Raw genomic sequence first — 20,891 nt, forward strand, 5'->3', positions numbered from 1 at the left:
TGCCAATTCAGTCCTGAACCTTTTGTAGTTGTGCCAGTTCGGTCAATCGGGCCAATTTTGGCTGACCGGCGCTGACGTGGACGCCGGCCGACGCTGACGTGGCATGTTTAAATATATTTTTTTCGAAATTTTTTTATTTTTTTTCCTTTTCTTCTTCCCCTGGCCGGTCGCCAGCCACTGGTGAGGCTCGCCGTCGCGGGCAAGGTCAGCCGAGCAGCAGCCATGGCAAGGCCGCTCGGCCTCCCCCAGGTTTGGGCAAGGTCGAGCGGCCTCGCCATGGTTGCTCGACCTTGCCGTCGCCACAGATCTGGGCGGCGAGGTGAGGGCGAGCTTCACCAGTGGCCGACGACACTAGTCGTCGGCCCTAGCCCCTGGCCGGTCGCCGGACCTGCCAAGGGAAGAAGAAATGGAAAAAAAAATCGAAAAAAATATATTTTAAAAATGTCACGTCAGCGTCGGCCGGCCAAAATTGGCCGAATGGACTAAACTGGTACAAATACATAAGGTTTAGGACTGAATTGGCACAATTGCAATAGGTTTAGGACTGTTTTGGTAATTTTCTCAACTTTTGGCAATAGTGCAAGATTGGCAAAAGCGCATGATCAAGATGTCTTAATCCCTAGTGTCGAACTATCCTGAGACATGAGATTCCAAATGCAACTATGCAAGGATATTTGTCGGAATCTCTCTACTACAGATTTTTTTATAGCTCTAGTATCAGTTTAATGTCAAATATTTATCCATTTTCGTAATCCCTGTAACCCCTAGATAGAGGATTGCTCCAGGTGGCAAGAAGCCCACATTGAGGTGTTTGATCGAGATTAAAGAAGATAAGCAAGAAATTTAAAGAACTGGAATCAAAGAATTCACACGTCTGCATTGAATCCCTTGTGAATTAATGGACGCAGATGGCATATCAATGAAAGCAAAATTACATTCTTCTAAAGAAATCATGTTTTTCTTTCTATATTTGGTGCTTGTGTAGCGGTAGACTGACTTTAGACATTGGTGACAGCAATGAGACCTACTCTGTTAGGATGCATGTGCAGGCCCTCCAATTTTTATTTTTTTTTTAAAAAGATGACAAGACATCAGATTAAGAACACAATACAACTATTCACATCAGTGATGAGTATTTTAGAATTCCAACGGCGAAGTGCTGCAGGAAGACATTGAGTTATGCCGATTCTCAGCCAATATAATATCTCTCTATCTCTCATTTATTTGCGCGATTCCCACTGACATCATATTGTTTAAAACGATAATAATGAATTCCCTAAAGCAGTATGCTTCAGTGCATAAAATAATCAGTTGCTTCTGAAAATTACATGTACCTCCACAAAAGTCCTGCATAGTCTGTCTTCGCAATTCATCACCGTCTTGCAAAAGAGTGCCAAACATTGAGCTTGAAACTCGTGAAGAATCAATCTGAAGTCGCTTCTGCATAACAGTTCAGGCAGAAACAGATAGAAATCCCATCTCCCGTGATTGGTCCAAGCCCCAGATCCAGACAGAGGCAATTGTAAAGATTTTCTTTTGCTGCAGAAAATCATCAAAGACATGAAAAATACCCAGTTGCTGATTGTCTGCATCGCAAAAGCGAGGAAAATGCCGACAGTCGTATTCTTAGCTGTAATGACTGGAGAAGACCTGACACTGGAAATTGTGAGTCGGGATTTTGAATCATCAATTATGCAAAAGACTATCTTCTGCGAGTGCATGACTCGTCAACATGCAAAGAATACACCTGTCCTGCCCATTCTTGAACCTGAGTAGCCTTCAAATTACAAATAAGCTCACCAGAAGTTCCTACACATAAAGCTGAAGGTAGATCAGTTAAGAGGCGGTTTGAGTAGCAAATTAGTGACTATTTGACGACTTCATGACAATGACATATACATAGTTAAATTCACCACAATTGACCAAATAGGTCCTCATTGACCACCTCCTTGAGAGAAAAAATCAATTTCCAGAACCACAAACAAAAATGCATGTAAGCTACTTGTTAAGAGGAGAGAAATCTTATAGTTAGCTCATGATGTCAATTGGTGGACAAAAAGAAACACGACACTAAAATATTTTTACTGGCTTTGGTATACTTGAGTGTCAGGCTGTAGCGAAACTAAAGCCTACTTTTTCTATTGACCATTTTAATGAAGCACTAAAGGCAGGTGTATGACTTCCTTAAATGTCACCATTCGGATTAAGGCCATCTTCAAGCACTCTAATCTGAGTTGCCGAAAAATTAATTTGATACCATTAATGCTGCGGATGAGATGTATAATAGTGAATGCGTCAAGATATCTATTGTCATGCTCACATGAATTTTCTTGCTAATAAACCGCCCCTCAAACTTCCTGCAGCTCCTTTTCTATTTAGTCCTAAGAAATTCATTAACAGATATGAAAATCAGAGTTGAATAAGGAGCATGTTATGATTTCAACTACTTCATGATCCTTAAAAAAAAGCATGGTCACAAGATCAAGCAAATCCCACCAATAGCAGGTAAGTAAGGCAAGAGGGTTATGCTCATAACTACCCTCTGACCTAGCTGCCAATTGAAAATCCATGTAGAAATAGATGAGATTTGGGTCTAAGTAGAAGTGCAGATGAGTTTCCAGTTGGAAGTAAAGAAGCAATAGCCAATTTCTTATTAGGATTCCCTGTGAGGATGGGAAATTATAACACTATAATGTGGAGACTTTTCTGGTTCAAGTCATCATCCTATGAGTTGCGGTAGAGAACTCACATTTATTGCATATTAGGCAAGATTCAAACAAAGAACAATAATAGTATCATAATGAATTAAAAACCTTCATAAGAAAAAAAAATCTACTTCCAGTCGATCTGATTTAGAGTCTTTAAATGTTTATCTGTTATTTAGATCAGAAAAAGAGATTTGAGTTGATAGCACAATAAACAGATAACAAGCTGACTAAGGGGAAGATTGATCACCCACCCGTTGGTATTATCCTCTAGTCTATTGCAATAGTGTTAACCAACATACTTCCATGTCTCTGCCGGAAACAGGAAATTACGATCATGACAGTCACCGGCTACATCTCACATTCTGTACTTCTGATCTTGCATCTAGTCTGAACGGGCATCCTTCTATAAGAAAGTAAGAACAAGCTCAGAAAGAAGGATAACACCATGTTTTTCAGTATCAGCACATAAACAGTTCACCATCATCATCCATGCAACCATCAATACTTTTCTGTGTTCAAAGAAATGACTATGACAATTGCGATGGTATAATTTCAACAGGCTGATGTTGTACAGTGACCTAAATGTAATGGGAAACAGGACCACAGAACAGCTTAGAAGACACGCTACATGTTCATGCATAGGGCAATCCAATAAAACCACTGCTTCTTTAGGCAATCATCATTACCAACTTGACAGCCACACACAATCTCTCCTCGTATCATCGTTTGTCTACTCTAGATCAGAGTATTAAAGTTCTATGTTGTAACCATGTCAGAACAGCACCTAACTACTCCATCCTATGTCCTAATATGGCTCCCATTCAAGTCGCCAATCTTAGAGTGATGCACAAACAATATTTAGTTCCCTACTTCCAGGTTGGGCCTTTATGCTCAAACGAGTTCTATCTTTAGTGTTTCCAGGAAAAACACACAAAATAAGCCCCTAGATTGCTAGCTTGATGGCATGATGATGTGGGGTTCGCTTGTTAATTTCAAACTTGTGTCAAATGACAGTCTGTAAGTGGCAACATATAACCAGGTCCAGAAATGATAGGTAAATTAGGGGCAAAAGCCCCAAAATAGGCTGCTAGACAGCATAATTGACAGAATGCCATGAGCAAAAACAATCAGTAAAACTTTTAATGGAGAAAAAAGTAGAGGTCCAATAGAAAGTTCTACCATAATGCAGAGGAAAAGATGACAATAATTTCAGGGACATACCATACTCCAAGCCCATCAGAAGAAAGGTAATAATTGGGTGGTATCAACTGCATTTCAGTGTAGAAGGATGCTTCACAGGATTAGTAGTGCTTTCAACTCTGAGGCACGATGTGTCCACGTTCCACAAAGAGTAACATAAGCTTATCTGCCTCCTCCAGTTTGCCTTCTGACATAAGTCCTTTGGTCACTCTCTCACACAGTTTTAAATCAGGAATCAGACTCCGCCGAAACATTTTGCATGCAACTTTGTATGCTGACAGAGGGATCCCCTTGCTCAAATAACTCTCCATTAAGACATGGCATGTATTGGCATCAATACGAGAAGCTGTTCTCAGAACCTTACCCAGAAGCTTTTCAGCTGCCTCTAAGTTTCCAAAATTACAAAGCTTCTCAATGACTTGATTGTATGCTATTCTGAACTTTTGCCTTAAAAGCATCTTTTCCAACAACTTTAACAAATCTTCCACCTGACCCCTTTCACAATAACGGTGTATGACTGTCCTGTATGTAACTGGAGTAGGAAGCAAACCCTTCTTCAGCATCTTCATGACAAGGTCGGTTGCCTCTTCAATTCTTCCCTTCTTCCCCAATGCATCTATGAGTGTCGTATATGTGAATACATCAGCATGTCTGTTGCTGAGGTACATGTCATCGAGCAAAGATAGAGCCGCATCCAAATTATCTGTCTGACAGTACCCATGAATTACGGTGGTAAAGTTCACAACATTAACAGCACACCCTTTCTTTGAACATTCTTCCATGAACCTTTTAGCCTCGTCCACTTTTCCCTTCTCGCAGAGAGACTGAAGAAGTAAGTTAATTTCAACAGGAGTGGGAAAGAATCCCTTCTTCACCATCTCTCGAGCTACCTCACTGGCCTCTGACAACTTTCCCTCCCTGCGCAGCCCGTGCATCACCACACTGTAAGTAATGGCATTAGGACTCCACCAGTTCTCTTCGCTCGTGTTCATCATTTCTCTAGCTTCTGAAGACTTACCACTTCGACAGAGCCCAGTTAACAAGGCTGTATAAGATACAGTGTTTGGCTTGCAGCCATGCTTTTCCATCTGCTTCAGCAGCTTTCTAGCTTGATCTACTTTACCTACTCGACAAAACCCATCAATAACAGAGGTATATGTCACCACATCTGGCAAGCAACCCTTCAATAACATCTCATTCACTATTTCCTTTGCCTTATCTAGGTTCCCCTCTTTACAGAATGAATCGACTATGGCACTATGCCCTACTTTATCAATCTGAAAGCCTCTCTGTTCTGCTTCCCTCACAAATTCAAGAGCCTCGTCTCCATGACCATGCTTGGCAAGCACATGGACTAGATGATCATAAGTAACCTGGTCCGGTAATAAATTGCTGTCCCTTACCATTTTCTGCAACATCTCCCTCACTTCTTCAACCCTTTTTTCTTTACATAGAAAATCCATGACAGTATAGTAACTGACCTTATCTGGAGGACAACCCTTCGCAGGCATTCCATCAAGCAGCTCAATGGCATCGTCGACACGATGCAAATCACAGTAACCCATGATTAAACAATTATAAGTAACCACATTTGGCGTAATTCCAACAAGTTGCATTCTCTCCATGAACTTAAATGCCTTTTCAAGCCTGTTAGCCCTTGTGAGGACATTCATTGCCACGTTGCATATTGATAAATTAGGTTCAACACCTGCCTTCTGCATCAACGTCAGAACCTGCAAGGCGCGCCTTAACTGGCCTGCCCTACTGTAGGACAGCATGAGATATCCAAAAGCTTCAGGCTCACGCACGATGCGCCTTCGGCGCATGAGCCGGATAATTCTCCTAGCGCCTTGGCACAATTTGGTCTTGCTCAAGATCCCCAACATCGTATAATACACGATAGGATCATGCCGGTACCGCCACTGTCGATCGGCCCAGTAGAAGAACTTCAAGGCGACCCGTTCATCCTCCTGCGCGCGAAGCACGGCGCACACTTGCCTCGGCTTGAGGCTCCTCAATAGATGCCTCAGCTCACCTTCAAGGTCCGGGTTCCAAACTGACTGAAGCTGAACTAGCCTACAAACTTCCCTCACCAAAGGGTGTCTCAATTCATCTCCACAGTCTTCAACACTTCGAATGAAATCACTCCGTCCATTCTTCAAATTGAGCGGTTTCACCACCGGAAAACAATCCTCCTCTTCCGAGCCAACACTTTCCTCTGCTTCGTCACCGCTCGACTCTTCGCCCACCTGAAAAATTCCGAAGTCAGGCTTAGTGTCATATCCACAGTCACCTGGCGTGCGTGCAAACGCTCCATCACCGACGCCGCCGCGACCCATCATCCTTTCAAACGAATCGAACCCATCAAAACCATCCTTTCCCCGAGGCCGGACAGCGGAATCCCGACCGGGAACGCGAGGAGAAGCAGGAGTTTCGGACGAGGTCGATGCACAGGCCAATGGGCGTAGTACCCACAAACGATCATGGCGTGCAATGCCACTGCGCAACCGAGAGAGACCCGCCAAGCGGTGATGATTCCTGGGCAGCATTCTTTGAACCTATCCACACGAAGCGCTACACTGGAACATGTCGATGCTAACGAAGGCGAACTTCATTCGCCGGAATCCCATCAGACGGACTGCTCCGGAGAGTCCTTTCGCCGGCGGGCTACCATGGGACCGGGATCGACAGACGAGTCGACGGTGTGTTTCTATGCCCCCGTGTCCAAAAGCACGGATCTTTCCCCGACCATGAAAACCGGCACCGGTCGATTTTTCACGTGAGCTTTTGTAGAATGTAATCGACACAAGGACACACGAAAAATTCCAAATAATAACACGAAGAATTCTCATTTTCTCAAATCAATGTCTAAAGTGAATATTATTTCAAATAAGAGGCATGACCATGCCGACTAGCTAAATATTCCAATCGGTCAAAAGCATTTTTGCCTAAAGACAATTTTAACTTAAATTTTAGTTAAATTAGATTAAAAATTAAGCATGCTAAAAGTTTTTAGAAACAAGATACAGGCCAGCTCTCCTGCATGTGGCCACCGCCTGAGGCGTTGGCAATAGCTGGCGAGGTCGTCTACGACTCTCGCTAGAATCGGGAGTCGCAGCCTTCTCCCGGTCCACTAGGCCCTCGCTTTTGGTTGACGAGGCTCGCTGGCCATCACCGTCACTCACTGGCGATCGGGCACAGGAGAAGGGCCTGAGTTTTTTCTTTCTTTGTGCGCGTTTGATTTCTTTTTCTATTTTTTAGTTTTAGCTTTTTTTCTTTTTTGAGTTTGTCTTTTTTATGGAAATATTTTGGATATTTTAACGTAATTTAATTAAGATTTTGTGTAAAAATTAGGATTCCGATCAAAACGACGTCGTTTTAGTGATTTAATTAACCTTAACGCCACGTAGGACGCCACATGAGAGAGTTAAAATATTTTAAAAATTATGTTGGCATATTCCATTAGAGTTAGCAAAAGGACTCGATTTTAACACAAAATCGAATCCTGGGCAAAAGGCCTGCAAGCTCTCACCTGCCGCTAGCGAGGACCTAGCAAGGGTTGCATTGCTCAGGTCCTCGCTAGCTAATCCTCGCCCAAATCTAGTGATGGTTAGCCTTGCCTATGGCCAACAAGGGTTGCCCAAGCGAGGTTGGCCCTCGACTATGGCTTTCAAGGGTGGCCTCGCTCGGGTAGGGCAAGGGTCAATTGATCGACCCTCTCCGAGTATCGTTGATGGCCGGCGATCGCCATCGGCGAAAAGCAAAGAAAAAAAAAAGAAAGAAAAAAAGGGAAAAAAAAGTAAACGATGAAAATGCCTTTAATCAGTCGGTGAAGTCAAATTCTTCTTTGAGATTGACATGATTACTTTATACTCTTATTTGAAATAATGTTCACTTTATGCTCTTATTTGAGAAAATGAGGAAATTTTAGGCTCTTATTTGAAACAAGATTCATTTCATGTCCTTATTTGAGAAAATAAGAATACTTTAGGCTCTTATTTGGAATTTTATTTATGAATACATTTACTTCAATGGTTTCAAAAATTACTAAATCGTTTATTAATGTCAATAAATACTAAAAGTGCATCAAGCAAATAACTAAATAAAAAGAAATTGTAATTTTCAACATATTGATTATTTTTGTGATATTCATTACAAGTGCCCCAAGCAAGATCCTATCATTAATATATGAAAACTTACTACTCACATTAAAGTTACCGAGCATAACGAAAGTTACTTATTAAGTTTCTATTTATTTCGTAGAAAATGAATTATTTAGAAAATATTTTCATGAAAACGATCATTTGTATCACTTACAAAAATGAATAAATGAAAAATATTTTCATCGTTTATAAAAATATTGAGACATAAATCGTTTATATATAATGAAAATAATTTTCACTAACTAATTATTTAAGATGATACAAGCTATCGTTGTTAAGGAAAATATTTTTCAAAATCATTCATTTTTCACCAAACAAAAAGAACTTAAAGTTGTTACATTCCTGTGGTAAGAGTTACCAATCATATTCAAAGCTATTTCGATAGGTACACCAACCAGTAATTGCTTACGTAGCCCCTTGAATCTTGCAAGTCGCATGTAGCTCCATCACAGCTCCCTGGATCCTAGAACCTTTCCAAGTCTTGCGTTCAAGTTGTCTACTACACACATCAAATACGTGAACTGAAAAGTAGAGAGGAGTCGCCATCAATTGTCTTGTGTTTAAAACATTGTAAGGAAATGTAAATAAACACGTCAATTTAACACAAGGAACATTTTAAATTGCTCAACAAATCGAGTTACAAGCGCGAGGGGTTGTTTCGGTTTATCTTATCGAAAATATGATGATCCTCACCATACTCAAGCGAAGGCTAATAGAGAGAAAGAACCTAAATATAATAATTTAAATAGGAAATTGGACATATAAATAAAGTTTAAGAACAAAATTGAACAAAAAATGATTGATTAGTAATTTTAACGGCATGTCAACAAATTTTATTAAATTTTAATGGAAGGACTACACTAAAATAAAAAGAAACTTAGGGAACATATTGGACAATGAGGAAAAACTCAAATACTACCATTGTCATTGGCCCTAAAATATACTTATGTTAGCCCTTGTATGTAGAGGTGAGCTCGAAATTTGTAATCAAATGAAGGGGCATTTGATGAAAGCAATAGTATTTCGGTAACTCATTTTGGTGTATTTTTTGTAAAGAACTTCGAAATGAAAAGAAAAATAAAAAGAAAAGCAAATCTAGGCGAGCATTGGCAGAGGCAGGGACTGAGCGAGCTTTTCCAGCATTGACCATAAACGAGCATCGACGGCTACCAAAGGCGGCCATTGGCTGAGGTCGCGCGAACCCAAATGAGGCAATTGTTGGGGTCAGGCGACCTCTGCAAGGTGAAGAGGCTTCATCGGCAATTTGCAACGTCGTAACTAGGGTCTTTTGATTTGGAGATTTGTAATGTTAGAGCTTCACCGGCGACCGTCTCACAGACCATTCAGGCCCTTCGACCGTTTGCAACCTAGGCGATGGTCGCCGAGGATGTATGTAGAGGTCGCACGACCATGTTCAAAGGGCCAGATTTGGGTCGATCGACCCTTGACCTCGACCTCGACCCACAGCAGCTCAAGCCAAGACAGTAGCTTCTGCGAAGACAGCGGCTTGACAACATATGTGACCCTCAACCTCGACGGCAAGCAACCTCGACCTGGACCTCAACCTTAATGACAAACCAGCGAGCACAATGAAGAAGATGAACAGTATTTTTTAGGGCAAAAGTAGAACACGTAATTATCAATGAGGATAATATTGAAAAGAAAACAAAAGTCATTAAACCCTCACGATAGCATTCCAAAAATGCTGAAAGCCAAGGCAGGTCTCTATTTGCGTTGGGCTTTCAGCTTATTAGCATTTGACCAATGGGGTCTCAAAAACACTTGCCAAACACATCATATTTTCTCCAAGGGACTTTTTTTTAGGGGCTCAAAGCTCATTAGGAAAGCTGAACCAAACATGGATACGATCTAGTTTCCAGTTCCTTGTACGGAACCAAATTGACCAAACCGAATCGATATTCCTTGTTTTTATTTTTCTTTCATAATTTTTTTTTCTCTTGTAGAACTAATGCTGCATTGGGGGCACATGCAATATGCATTGTGAAAATTTTTCCTCAGATCCAAAGCAAAACTCCAAAATCATGATTAAAACTCGAAAAAATAAGACTGAATCTCTCTTCTATTTTCACGAAGGGATAAGAAACTCATGCTAAGTTTTCACATTAAGATGCATTTATTTCGCAGAAAATGTACCATTTTTGAAAAAAATACTTTTTAGGAAGTCATTTTTTAGGAAAATGAGTTCATCTTTCGGTATTTGGCTAAAACCTAAAAAAGACTTGAAAGTATTTTTAGTTGTTTGATGAGAAAATTTAATGGTGAAAATTATCAAAAAAATTTATATTTTTTAAGTTATTTTAAATTATTTTTTCTCTTTTTTCTCTTTCCTTCTTCTTCCTCACATCCGCCACTCCACCTCAACCGCTGCTCCTTCCTCCTCTCCACCACCACAGCCATCTCCGACGACCTTGCCTCCCTCTGTGCTGACTTCGTCCACCTCAGCCACCTCATCCTCGACCTCAGGCGAGCTCGAACTCGCCGGGATCTAGCGAGGCCGCGGCGAGCTTCTCTCGCTAGATTGACCTCAAGCTTGAGCCGAGGCCGACGAGCTCGTGGCTTGCTTGGATCGGCTGAGCCTCGAGCTCGCTGGCCTTAGTTGAGCCTCGAGCTCGTTGGGTTGTCAGTCGGCTGAGGAACGAAAAGAAAGAAAAAAGAAAAATAAAGAAAAAAAGAAAAGAGAAGAAAAGATTAAAAATAATAAAAAATTTGATTTTTTTAAATAAAAAATAATTAGCAATTCGATTTTAAAAAAATATATTTTTTATAAGAATAATTTCACTAATCAAGGACCAGTGCACGATTTTTGTGAACCCGACTAGAGCTCAAGCATCAAGGACTAAGCATGGCTTTTGTAAATCCGAGTTCGGGTGCCGGAGCATCAAGTACAAGCACAAGGGGTTTAGGCCTGGCTTTGATGGTCCCAAGTGTAGGCTGGTAAGCTTAGCCTCGCTGGCTTGCGCTTGTGGCTGGCAATGGCTGGCGAGCGGCGGAGCGAGGAAGAAGGAAAAAGAAAAAGAAAGAAAAGACAAAGAAAAAAAAGAAAGAAAAGAAAAGAAAAAATATTTACAAATTCAAAATGAGTAATTCCAAAAAGTATTTTCACCTCCTTAGATTAGAGAATTCACTTTCCTAATTTTATTGTTCGCTCGTTTTACGACGAGGAATATCCTTCACCGAAACTTCGATTTTTATTAAAGTAGGTTCTGTGGCTTGATTTCTAGGAATATCATAGCGAAAAACAGAGTGTAGTGCAGGGTTATATGGAAGCGGGTAGAAATTGAGTGGATTGAAAATGGATATGAGATCAACAAAGTTTCTAATTACGTTACAATACTCCTATGAAAGCTGTAAAGGACTTGAAGGTTAACTAAAGCTACAGGAAGCTGTAAACGCAGGAAGTAAAATTGCAGAGGAAACTAAAGTGCATATAAGCTTGAGAGTTTTTGCATTGTTGTCGATCCCTCTCTTCTTCTTTCTTTTGAGTATTTATATCTCCTCCTATCCCGTAACTGCTTGTCGGTTACTTCTTTATTTTCGAACTTTGAATCTTGGCGCTTTCAATAACTGCCTTATCTACCCACGTTTTCCAATTTCATTGTCCACCAAAACTTGATCTCAACCGCTGGGATGACTTCCAATTTGGATAAATGATCTCCCACGATCTGCTCGTGCTCACTATCTCTGCTTTTTGCTCATAACTTCCTGTTGTCACGATTCACGTGGTTGGGTTGTGATCTTGCCGATTTTCGGTAGTTTCAGCATTTCCCGAAATGTAAACTTTTCATGTTTCGGTAAAATTACCGATTCTCTCCAATCACAGAATTCGGGACATGGTGCCATTTACGCTTACTACATTCCCGAATTTTATCCAAACGTACTTCGGCAGACGGCTGATCTCCATCGTCCGTCGGATTTTGACATTAAACCGACTTGACATCTATGCCGATTTTGGTGTAAACAAATGCCCCCTTTTAAAAGAATTAAAAGAACTTTTAATTCTTTTAAATGTCAAAGAAATAGTACCTATTCTTGACGTCGCTTCGTCACCTTGCTTCGCGCGCCTACCCTTTCGTCTCCAAAACACTTTTGATAAAAATTGTTCCTTTTTCGTTCTTCTTCATCTTCACCTTTTCGAATCTCTGCAATCTTTTCCGACACTCTACTAAAATCCATGGCTTCCAAAGCTTCCAAGGACCAAACTTTCTCCTTTTCTGCATCAGATGCCCTCAACCGATATTATTTATTCCGGGATTCTGATAATTTCAAAGAAGGATCTCATCTGTTCTCTGTACAGAATGATTTTGAAGATTCTTATATCCTCGGCCCTACTGCTCACAATCACTTTTTCGTTCCACAATGCCTGTCAAACCGCTTCCCTCGTCATCAGATTGAGGTACTTCCCATCCATGAGTCATCTATTTTGGCATACCAGTGGTATTCTCGTCCTTCTCGCCTTAGGGCTTTCTCTGATTTTGATTCTGAGTTCTATCAATGGTACCTTCGTCTTCTTCCTTCTAAGGGTTCTCTTTGGAATACCCTTTCCATCCACGATGCTTTGCGTCTTAGTTGTTTCGACTACCATGTGAATCGGGAACTAATTGACGCATTGTCCTGTTTTTGGTCATCTTCGACCAACTGCTTCTTTTTCCCTTTTTCTCCTATGTCGGTAACTTTGCTTGATGTACATTGCCTTACTGGGCTCTCTCCTTTGGGTACAGACCCATCTACCCTGTCTCCAGATTCTCATTCACCGCTCGGCAAATTATCTGATTCTGAAATGGCCTACGGGACATTCATGAAAAACTACTTTAAAAAGGGAAATGCAATTACCGACGAAGAGCACACTGCTTTTCTTTTATACTGGCTCTGTAAATTCCTTTTCTGCCACCCTATAGTTAGGATCTCGAACGATTTTGTTGCTGTTGCTTCTGCTTTAGTTTCAGGGACCCAACTTTCTTTAGGCAAGACAATGTTGGCCTTACTCTATCGGGGTTTAGCCCATGCTTCTTCCTCCACTGCTTCAGATGAAGTTAGTGGCATTTTTGGTGGTCCCATTTTGCTTCTTCAAGCATGGGCAACCTTCTATTTCCCTACTTGGTTTTCCGAGGATCAAGTTATCCAACCTCTCTCGGTTTTTATTCCTGACCAACTAGTCTGCCAAATTTTGAGCAGGAAACTGGTCTCTGTTCCTAAAGCACCATCCTCTTGTTTTCGGTACTTTATTTCTCAAATTTATTCCATTAAAGAGAATCCACATTCTTTCTCTCCTTTCTTTACCCCTCAATTCAAATCTTACCTTCCTGCCTTTCGGAAGAACAAAAGTGACTTTTGGCAATCTATCTTGACTTCTGTTGATCTCCCTGTGAGATTTTCGACAAAAGGCAGGTTTGCTGCTGGCTTTGAAATCTATTCTCCCCAATACTGTGCCAGGCAACTTGGGTTAATTCAAGGAGTTCCTATTCCTGCCCTTTACACTTTCTCTGTTGCTTCTTTTGATAAATTAACTTGCAAGCTGAAGGATGATCAGCCTTTTAATGAGCTGACCACATTGATACGGGGTATCTACCGATTGTCCCGTGTCATCGAATTCACTGGCTACTCTGATTATTCTTCAGCCGATTTTGACCTTTGGTGGAAGGATTATCAAAAGACTATGTTTTCAGATTCTCTGGACCTGATTCTTTCAAAAATAAGAGATGCTGTTCCTCCTGTAGCATCAAAAGCAATTGAGGCTGTGAATATGCCTCCAACCAAGTCAATAGAACCCTCCAAAGGTAATTTGATTCTGATTTTCAATATATGTTTTGCTTGATTTTCAGCCTCCCATTTAACATCATACTCTCGCAGTGAACAAGAAAAGAAAGACTTCAGACTCTATTGCTCCAAAGAAAGCACCAGCAAAATGCGGCTTTAAAAAAGTAATTATTCGTTCCTCAGAATCTCCAGAGAATCCTCCAACATTTGATCAATCTTCAGAGCTCACGCTTCGAGCTATGATGAAACCGCGCACACCAAAAGGTACTTCTCTTGCTTTATTTATGGAGACTAGCAATGTGCATATTAGCACTAACCTGTATATCCTTTGATTAATCCAGATACTCCCAAGACTGATCCATCCAGTGTGGCTTCCCCTGTTCCTTCTCCTAGCAAGACTCTTATCATATCAGCCCCAAATCTTTCACCAGTGATTCCTGCTTCTTTGATAGAAGTTACTGCTGAGTTGATTCAAGATCAACCTCCTATTTCAGATTCTCAAGAGGGTATACCAATGCAGGATACTTCTACCAATGTCATAGAACCTGAAGAAAATCTTCCTCTAGCTCTTACTGGTAAATGTCATTGCCTTGTATTTGACTCGAAATTTTTATTCAGTTATCTGATATACATATGTTACAGCTGCAGCTTCTGACATACCTGCTTCTGCACCTCAAGTGATTCCAACGCCTGAAGAAACGACGATTCAGGAACCTTTGAGTGTGCAAGTGCCACCAACTTCTCATTATCACTGCTTTACCTCCCTCAACATCCTCCGTCGTGCCCAATCCATCTCGCTTCGTATAGAAATTTTCTCTTTAGCAGAACGGGAGGAGTTGGAAAGAATATTGGCAGGTACTCATCCCAGTTCTTCAATGACTGCTGATTCCTCAGGGCCTTCAACTTTGTCAATACTTGCCGAAGTTCCTAGAGAAGTTGCTAAAGCTAAATGGGAACAGCTCTTAAACCTATTAGAGCCTGGTTATGGGAAGTTGATCATTGACTCTAACAAAGAATGCCAAGCGAGGAATCTTTTTCCAGGAAATATGCTCTGGCCATCCATCCTTTATCTTGTCTGATTCTTTTCAAGACAAGATTGATCTCTTCATTTCGTTGACTTTGTAGATCTTTGTGACTACAATCGAGTCAATCTTGATCATCTCCCCCCATCTTCTCTTTGGAGAAAGCCGAGGACTGGCAATCCAAGATGAGTTAGCCCACAAGCGTGAAGATGCTCGTCTCTTCTATAATCATTTTAAAGCTGAGGCAAGCAAACTTCAAAGCTTGGAGGCCGGGTAAAGCGTAACTTGAAGCAGAGGCGAGGATGGTGGATGCTCAAATTATAGATCGAAATTCGTAGATCTCAAACTTTTCTCCCACACTTAGACGTAAGATGCAGAAATGTAGGGAATTGGAGAGAGAGTTTGATAATACTATTGGGTTAGTTAGGGCTCATGAGAAGAAAAGGGCAGAGATCATGGATGAAAACTACATGCTAGAGATTAGATTAAGAGACTTTGTAACTGAAGCCAAGACCCTATTGGCTAATTGGAGATAAAATATCGAAACCATTTGTTGGATTCCATTCTTGGTCTTCCTTGCATTTGCTTAATTGTAGAATATCCCGACAGAGCAAATTCCCGATGCTGTATATTCAAATGTAGGATATCCCGATAAAGCAAATTCCCGACTGCTGTATATTTTAGCAATCGGTAACTCAAACGTTCTACCCAAATGTCGCTCTTTATCTCTGTCTGGTTCTTTTGGATATTTGAATCAACTCAAAGATAACTGTTCCACTGCAACTTGCGTAACTGAAAGATCAAACGCTAACCTTTCCTCTCATTCATTCTCTCTGAACTTATTGGTTACCAACTTAATAACTGCTTATCCACACGCATGAATCAAATTCCATTTCCATCCCATCTCTCCGAGAAAATTCTGACACATCATCCTCCACGATCCGCTCCCTTTATAAGCCCATTTAAGCTCGCCACGTGATTCCCCGCAAACTCACAACTCGTTCATGATGTCTTCACATGGTTCTTCATCTCGGCTGCTTCTTTGGTCTCGATCACAGAATGGTCGCAATACTATGAAGGTAAACTTTCAACCTGACCTTTGACGACCATTCTTCATTCCCTTTAACATGACAACTTGCTTCATTCTCTATAGGTGATCGATCCTTATGGAGGTGACTACACAAACTGCTGTCCCAAGGACACCATGCTTTATTATTGAACAACAATCATAAGGTAGAAGTTACCGACCTGACAGACTTCTTCAGATCCAAAGTATTTCTGTTTGCAGATTCTACCTTTCTGGATCTGGTCTGGGAGCTATGTTCTTTATTCCCCGATAACTTTGATGCATTCAAACATAATGTGAGGGAGATTTGGAATTTGGAACTTGTTGTTGTGGAAGCTGATGCTCTTCAACTTCATATTGAGAAGGAGTTTTCCCAATTGCAAGATTCTAAGGCTGAATATGCTCAAACCCAGGAGTCTTGTACTCAAGCCAAAGATGACGTTGAGATGGCACGTCGACTCCTTACTTTTTTTTTGAATCATCGTTGTGTAGAACAGAGAGTGATCAGAGATGAAATCTCTCGAGTTAGATCCATGGTTGAAGTTTCTTCAAACAGGCACAGGCAGTTGCTTCGAGAAGCTTGGGAGAAGTTTGAAGTTGTCCGCTTCCATTCTCGTCACATGAAGTATCTTGAAGAACAACTTTCTGAACTTCACCAGAATCTTGCCTTACATTCTAATCTTGTAGCCCAAAATCTCAAACTTGTTAAGGATCTGCAAATCTTTATAACCAAGATCAGAATGTATTTTGACTTCTAGTGGATAAATAAATCTCCTTATGTTTCCCAGATTGATGGATGATATTTCTTCAGGAATTTCCCATTTATAGAACGTGATAGTTCTTTTCCATTGACATCCATCAACCTGTATGCATTCCCACTCAGCACTTCGATAACTAAATAGGGTCCTTCCCAATTTGATGACCATTTACCGAATTCTCTATTTTGGAGATTAAAAGGCGAGATCGCTTTCCATACTAGATCCCCCACCACAACCGCTTAACTTTAACTCTTTTGTTAAAAGCTCGGCTACTCTTCTCTTTTGTGCAATCAATTGATCCAAAGAAGTCGCACGAACTTCATCTAGTTCATCCAGTTATATGCATCCAATCTTTATAATCTTCGGGCAACATTTCACTCGTAATTGGACTCTTAAAGATTGTATCTTGTTATTTCCATCGGAAAACCGCTGCCTCTTGTCCATATGTAAGCATATAAGGGCTGATACCTGTACTTGATCTTCGTGACGTTCGGTATGCCCACAATACTGTTGACAATAAAGTATCCCATTCCCTTGGATTTTCTTCTAGATGTTTCTTGATAAGACCAATAACAACCTTGTTTGTAGCCTCAGCTTGTCCATTTGCTTGAGGATAGTACGGTGTGGAATAAATCATTTTGATTCCTCTTGATCGCGCAAATTCCTTTACTTCACTTCCAGTGAACACTATACCTTGATCGGCGGTAATTGATTCAGGCAAGCCGAATTGATGAATTATATTTTCCTCCATAAATTTGATCACGGTCTTTTGTGTTATACTCTTGTATGGAATGGCCTCCACCCACTTCGTAAAATAATCTGTGGCTAACAAAATGTAACTGTGCTTATGAGAAGAGGATGGGTAGATCTTACCAATTATATCTATTGCCCATCCTTTAAATGGCCACGGCTTTATAACAGAGTGGAGCTCCATAGCAGGTACATGTTGCAACGGTCCATGTTTTTGACATGAAAGACATGCTTTGGCATAATTGATACAATCCTGCATCATTGCTGGCCAAAAATATCCATACCTTTTTAATAGCCATCTCATCTTGATTCCTGCTTGATGAGCTCCACATACGCCTTCATGTGTTTCTGACATAACCAATTTTGCATTATCTTCATCAAGACAACGCAAGAGCAATCCATCTGAGGATTTTCGGTATAATTCTTCTCCTAATACGACATATTTCTGGGCTTGTCTTCTCAGCTTTCGATCTCTTAAATCTGGATTCTTCAAATACTCGATGATACTTTGCTTCCAATCCTCTTTTTGGACTACTTCGCTAACTGCTATCGGTATCTTTCTTTGTTCAATAGAAGGTATTTATAGTGTTATGGTGGTTGTGATGTCAGCTAACTCTTTTGATATTCGGTATCCAGAAGCTATTTGAGCCAACTCGTTAGCCTCAAAATTTGTATCTCTTTTAACATGGATTATGTCGTACTCCCTGAATTGCTCTAATTGCTTCTTAGCTAGATAGTAATAACCAATCAAATTCTCATTCAAACACTGGTATTCTCTCCTTAATTGCTTCACCACTAATTGTGAATCACCGAATACTTTGATAAACTGTGCTTTCAACTCAATCAATATTCCAGTCCAATAATCAATGCTTCATATTCGGCTTGATTATTTTAACATACAAAATTTAACTTATAGACGCACCTTGTAAGTTTCCTATCGGAAGAAATTATTACCAATCCAGCTCCAGCCATGCTCTTAGCACGCGATCCATCAAAATACATAGTCCATGGTAGAACTTGACTGAGACTTTGCTCATTTTCTTCCATTTGTAAAAATGGATATTCGGTAAGAAAATCAACAATGGCTTAGCCTTTTACTGCTTTGATCGGCACATATATCAAATCAAACTCGGACAAGATAAAGGCCCACTTTGCTATACGTCCTTTTATAACAGGTCGAGATAGCATATATTTTATTATATCAGTCTTACCGATCACATGTACCGTAGTTGGCAGCAAATAATGCCTTAACTTCATACAAGTAAAGTATAAAGATAGACATAATTTTTCAATTGCGGTATATCTTTTTTCAACATCAGTTAACACCCTGCTCAAATAATATACCGCTTGTTCTTTCCCATTCTCATTTTCTTGAGCCAACATACTCCCGATAGTTATATCGGTAGCTGATAAATATAATTTCAGTGGTTTGCCTGCTTTTGGCGGCATTAATACAGGCGGATTCATTAGATAAGCTTTGATCGAATCAAACGCCTTCTGTTATTTTTCTTCCCATATAAATTCATCTTGCTTTTTGAGACGCAGAAGCTGTGTCATCGGCTCCATTTTATCAGACAAATTGGCAATGAATCTTCTTAGAAAGTTTATTTTCCCGATCACCATCTGCAATTGTTTCTTTGACGTAGGATGAGAAAGCTCCATGATAGCTTTTGTTTTGTTCCTTTCAACTTCGATTCACCTCTGAATGACCAAAAATCCCGAGAAATTTCCTGCTTGTATTCTGAAGGCACACTTGGCTGGATTCATCTTCAATTTGTATTTCCTCGTCCTAATAAACGCTCGCTCGAGATAATCCAGATGATCTTCTTGGGCTGATTTAACCATTACGTCATCAATATAAACTTCTAAGAATTTACCAATCATATCATGAAAAATTAAATTCATTGCCCGCTGGTACGTAGCTCCTGCATTCTTTAGTCCAAAGGGCATAACCACCCACTGAAAAGTCCCGATTGCACCAGGACATCTAAATGCTGTCTTTGGGACATCTTCCTTAGCGATAAATATCTGGTTATAACCTGAATGATCATCCATCAGGGATAACATCTCATTTCCCGATGCTGAGTCTACTAATATATTTGCCATAGGCATTTGGTATTCATCCTTTGGAGTGGCATTATTCAGATCCCGAAAGTCAATACAAACTCTCAGCTTCCTATTCTTCTTTTCACATAGGGACAATATTTGAAAGCCACTCTACATACCTGGTTGTTTCAATAAATCTTGCTTTCAGCAGCCTTTCTATTTCCTCCTTGACTTTATCCACCACATCCGGAGCAAACCTCCTTGCTAGCTACTTATGCGGACGAAATCCTTTCTTGATTGGAAGGCGATGTTCTACAATATCTCTTGACAAACCAGGCATTTCATTATAGTCCCATGCAAAACAATCCTTATACTCTTTGATTAGATTAACCAACTTTTCTCTCATGCCCCCTTGTAAAAAAGCACTTACATATGTCGGGCGGAAACAACCAGGCTCCCCTATATCAACTTCTAACAATGGATCTTGAGCCTCCATTGTCCTGTCTTCTTTGACTAATGGGTCTTCCCATTCATCTATACAATCTGAGGCTCCAACCTTTTGATGCGCCATTTCCGCCAAATATGTAAAGTACCTTTCACAAACTTCTTGCAATACTAACTCGCTTTCCATATAGAGTATGTAATTCTTCCAATGCCAAGCTTGACTTAGGGATCCATTCAGCTTTCACATCCCCGAAGCGGCAATAAGCAAGGGACTGTAGATCTGTCCTTGGTGTTTCAATAGCATAACCTTCATGTGCACAGTCTCGATATTTTCGGCAAATGTCAATCCACCCGATTGAAGCATATCCCGAATCTGCCTCAACATATTCCACTTTCTCGCCATTCCAGAATGCCAAGACTTGATGCAAAGTTGAAGGTACGCACTGATTAGAGTGTATCCAATCTCTTCCGAGCAGCAGATTATATGAACCATCAGACTTTATCACAAAGAAAGTCGTTTTGGACAACTTGGACCCTATAATCAAGTCCAGCACTATTGCCCCCTTGACTTCGGTAACTTTCCCAAGAAAATCAGCCAACTGAACATTGGAAGGGATAATGTCATCATCATCCTTCCCTAATTTCTCGAAGTACTTGTAAGATACGAGGTTCAAAGTGGCTCCGGCATCTACGAAAATTTTACCGACAGACCTACCATTGACCTTTCCTGAAATAACCAAGGATCTTAGATGCTTTGCTTTTTCAGAAGGTACCTTATCAAACTTAATGGCTTCCTTGTCGGGAAACTGGAATTCTGCCATGGCTATCTCCTTTTCCGAAATGTGTTCGATATCTTCTTCCATTACCAAATTGGTTCCATACTCCGCTGGAAGTTTAGCATGGATCATGTTTATCCGTAATGGATGATCATATTTCTTTGACATTTTGGGGTAGCCAAT

The 20,891-nt window shown here is 40.5% G+C and overlaps 1 protein-coding gene across 13 annotated transcripts; it reads right to left on the bottom strand.

The window, feature by feature from the left end:
* Positions 1-1,186: 1,186 nt before the first annotated feature.
* LOC115684138 (pentatricopeptide repeat-containing protein At5g16640, mitochondrial) lies at positions 1,187-6,668 on the bottom strand. 13 transcript variants are annotated; one of them, XM_056305915.1, is made up of 4 exons: positions 3,930-6,668; positions 3,008-3,111; positions 2,321-2,381; positions 1,187-1,809 (listed from the first exon to the last, which is right to left on the bottom strand). In XM_056305915.1, the coding sequence occupies exon 1, from the start codon at positions 6,455-6,457 to the stop codon at positions 4,022-4,024; it is 2,436 nt and encodes an 811-aa protein (XP_056161890.1). In that variant the 5' UTR covers positions 6,458-6,668; the 3' UTR covers positions 1,187-1,809; positions 2,321-2,381; positions 3,008-3,111; positions 3,930-4,021. The 13 variants fall into 13 exon arrangements, with proteins under 13 accessions (XP_056161890.1, XP_056161891.1, XP_056161889.1 ...); XM_056305916.1 differs by having other exon boundaries at positions 1,187-1,821; XM_056305914.1 differs by having other exon boundaries at positions 2,960-3,111.
* Between the last annotated feature and the right edge of the window lie 14,223 nt (positions 6,669-20,891).

Source organism: Syzygium oleosum, unplaced genomic scaffold (genome assembly GCF_021117445.2).
Source record: "Syzygium oleosum isolate NSW1041296 unplaced genomic scaffold, Sole_v2.1 Sole_v2.40, whole genome shotgun sequence".
Classification (NCBI taxonomy): domain Eukaryota; kingdom Viridiplantae; phylum Streptophyta; class Magnoliopsida; order Myrtales; family Myrtaceae; genus Syzygium; species Syzygium oleosum.

Coding starts and splice junctions, on each gene's coding strand:
- LOC115684138 (XM_056305917.1), bottom strand. CDS start 6,457: ATGCTGCCCAGGAATCATCACCGCTTGGCGGGTCTCTCTCGGTTGCGC.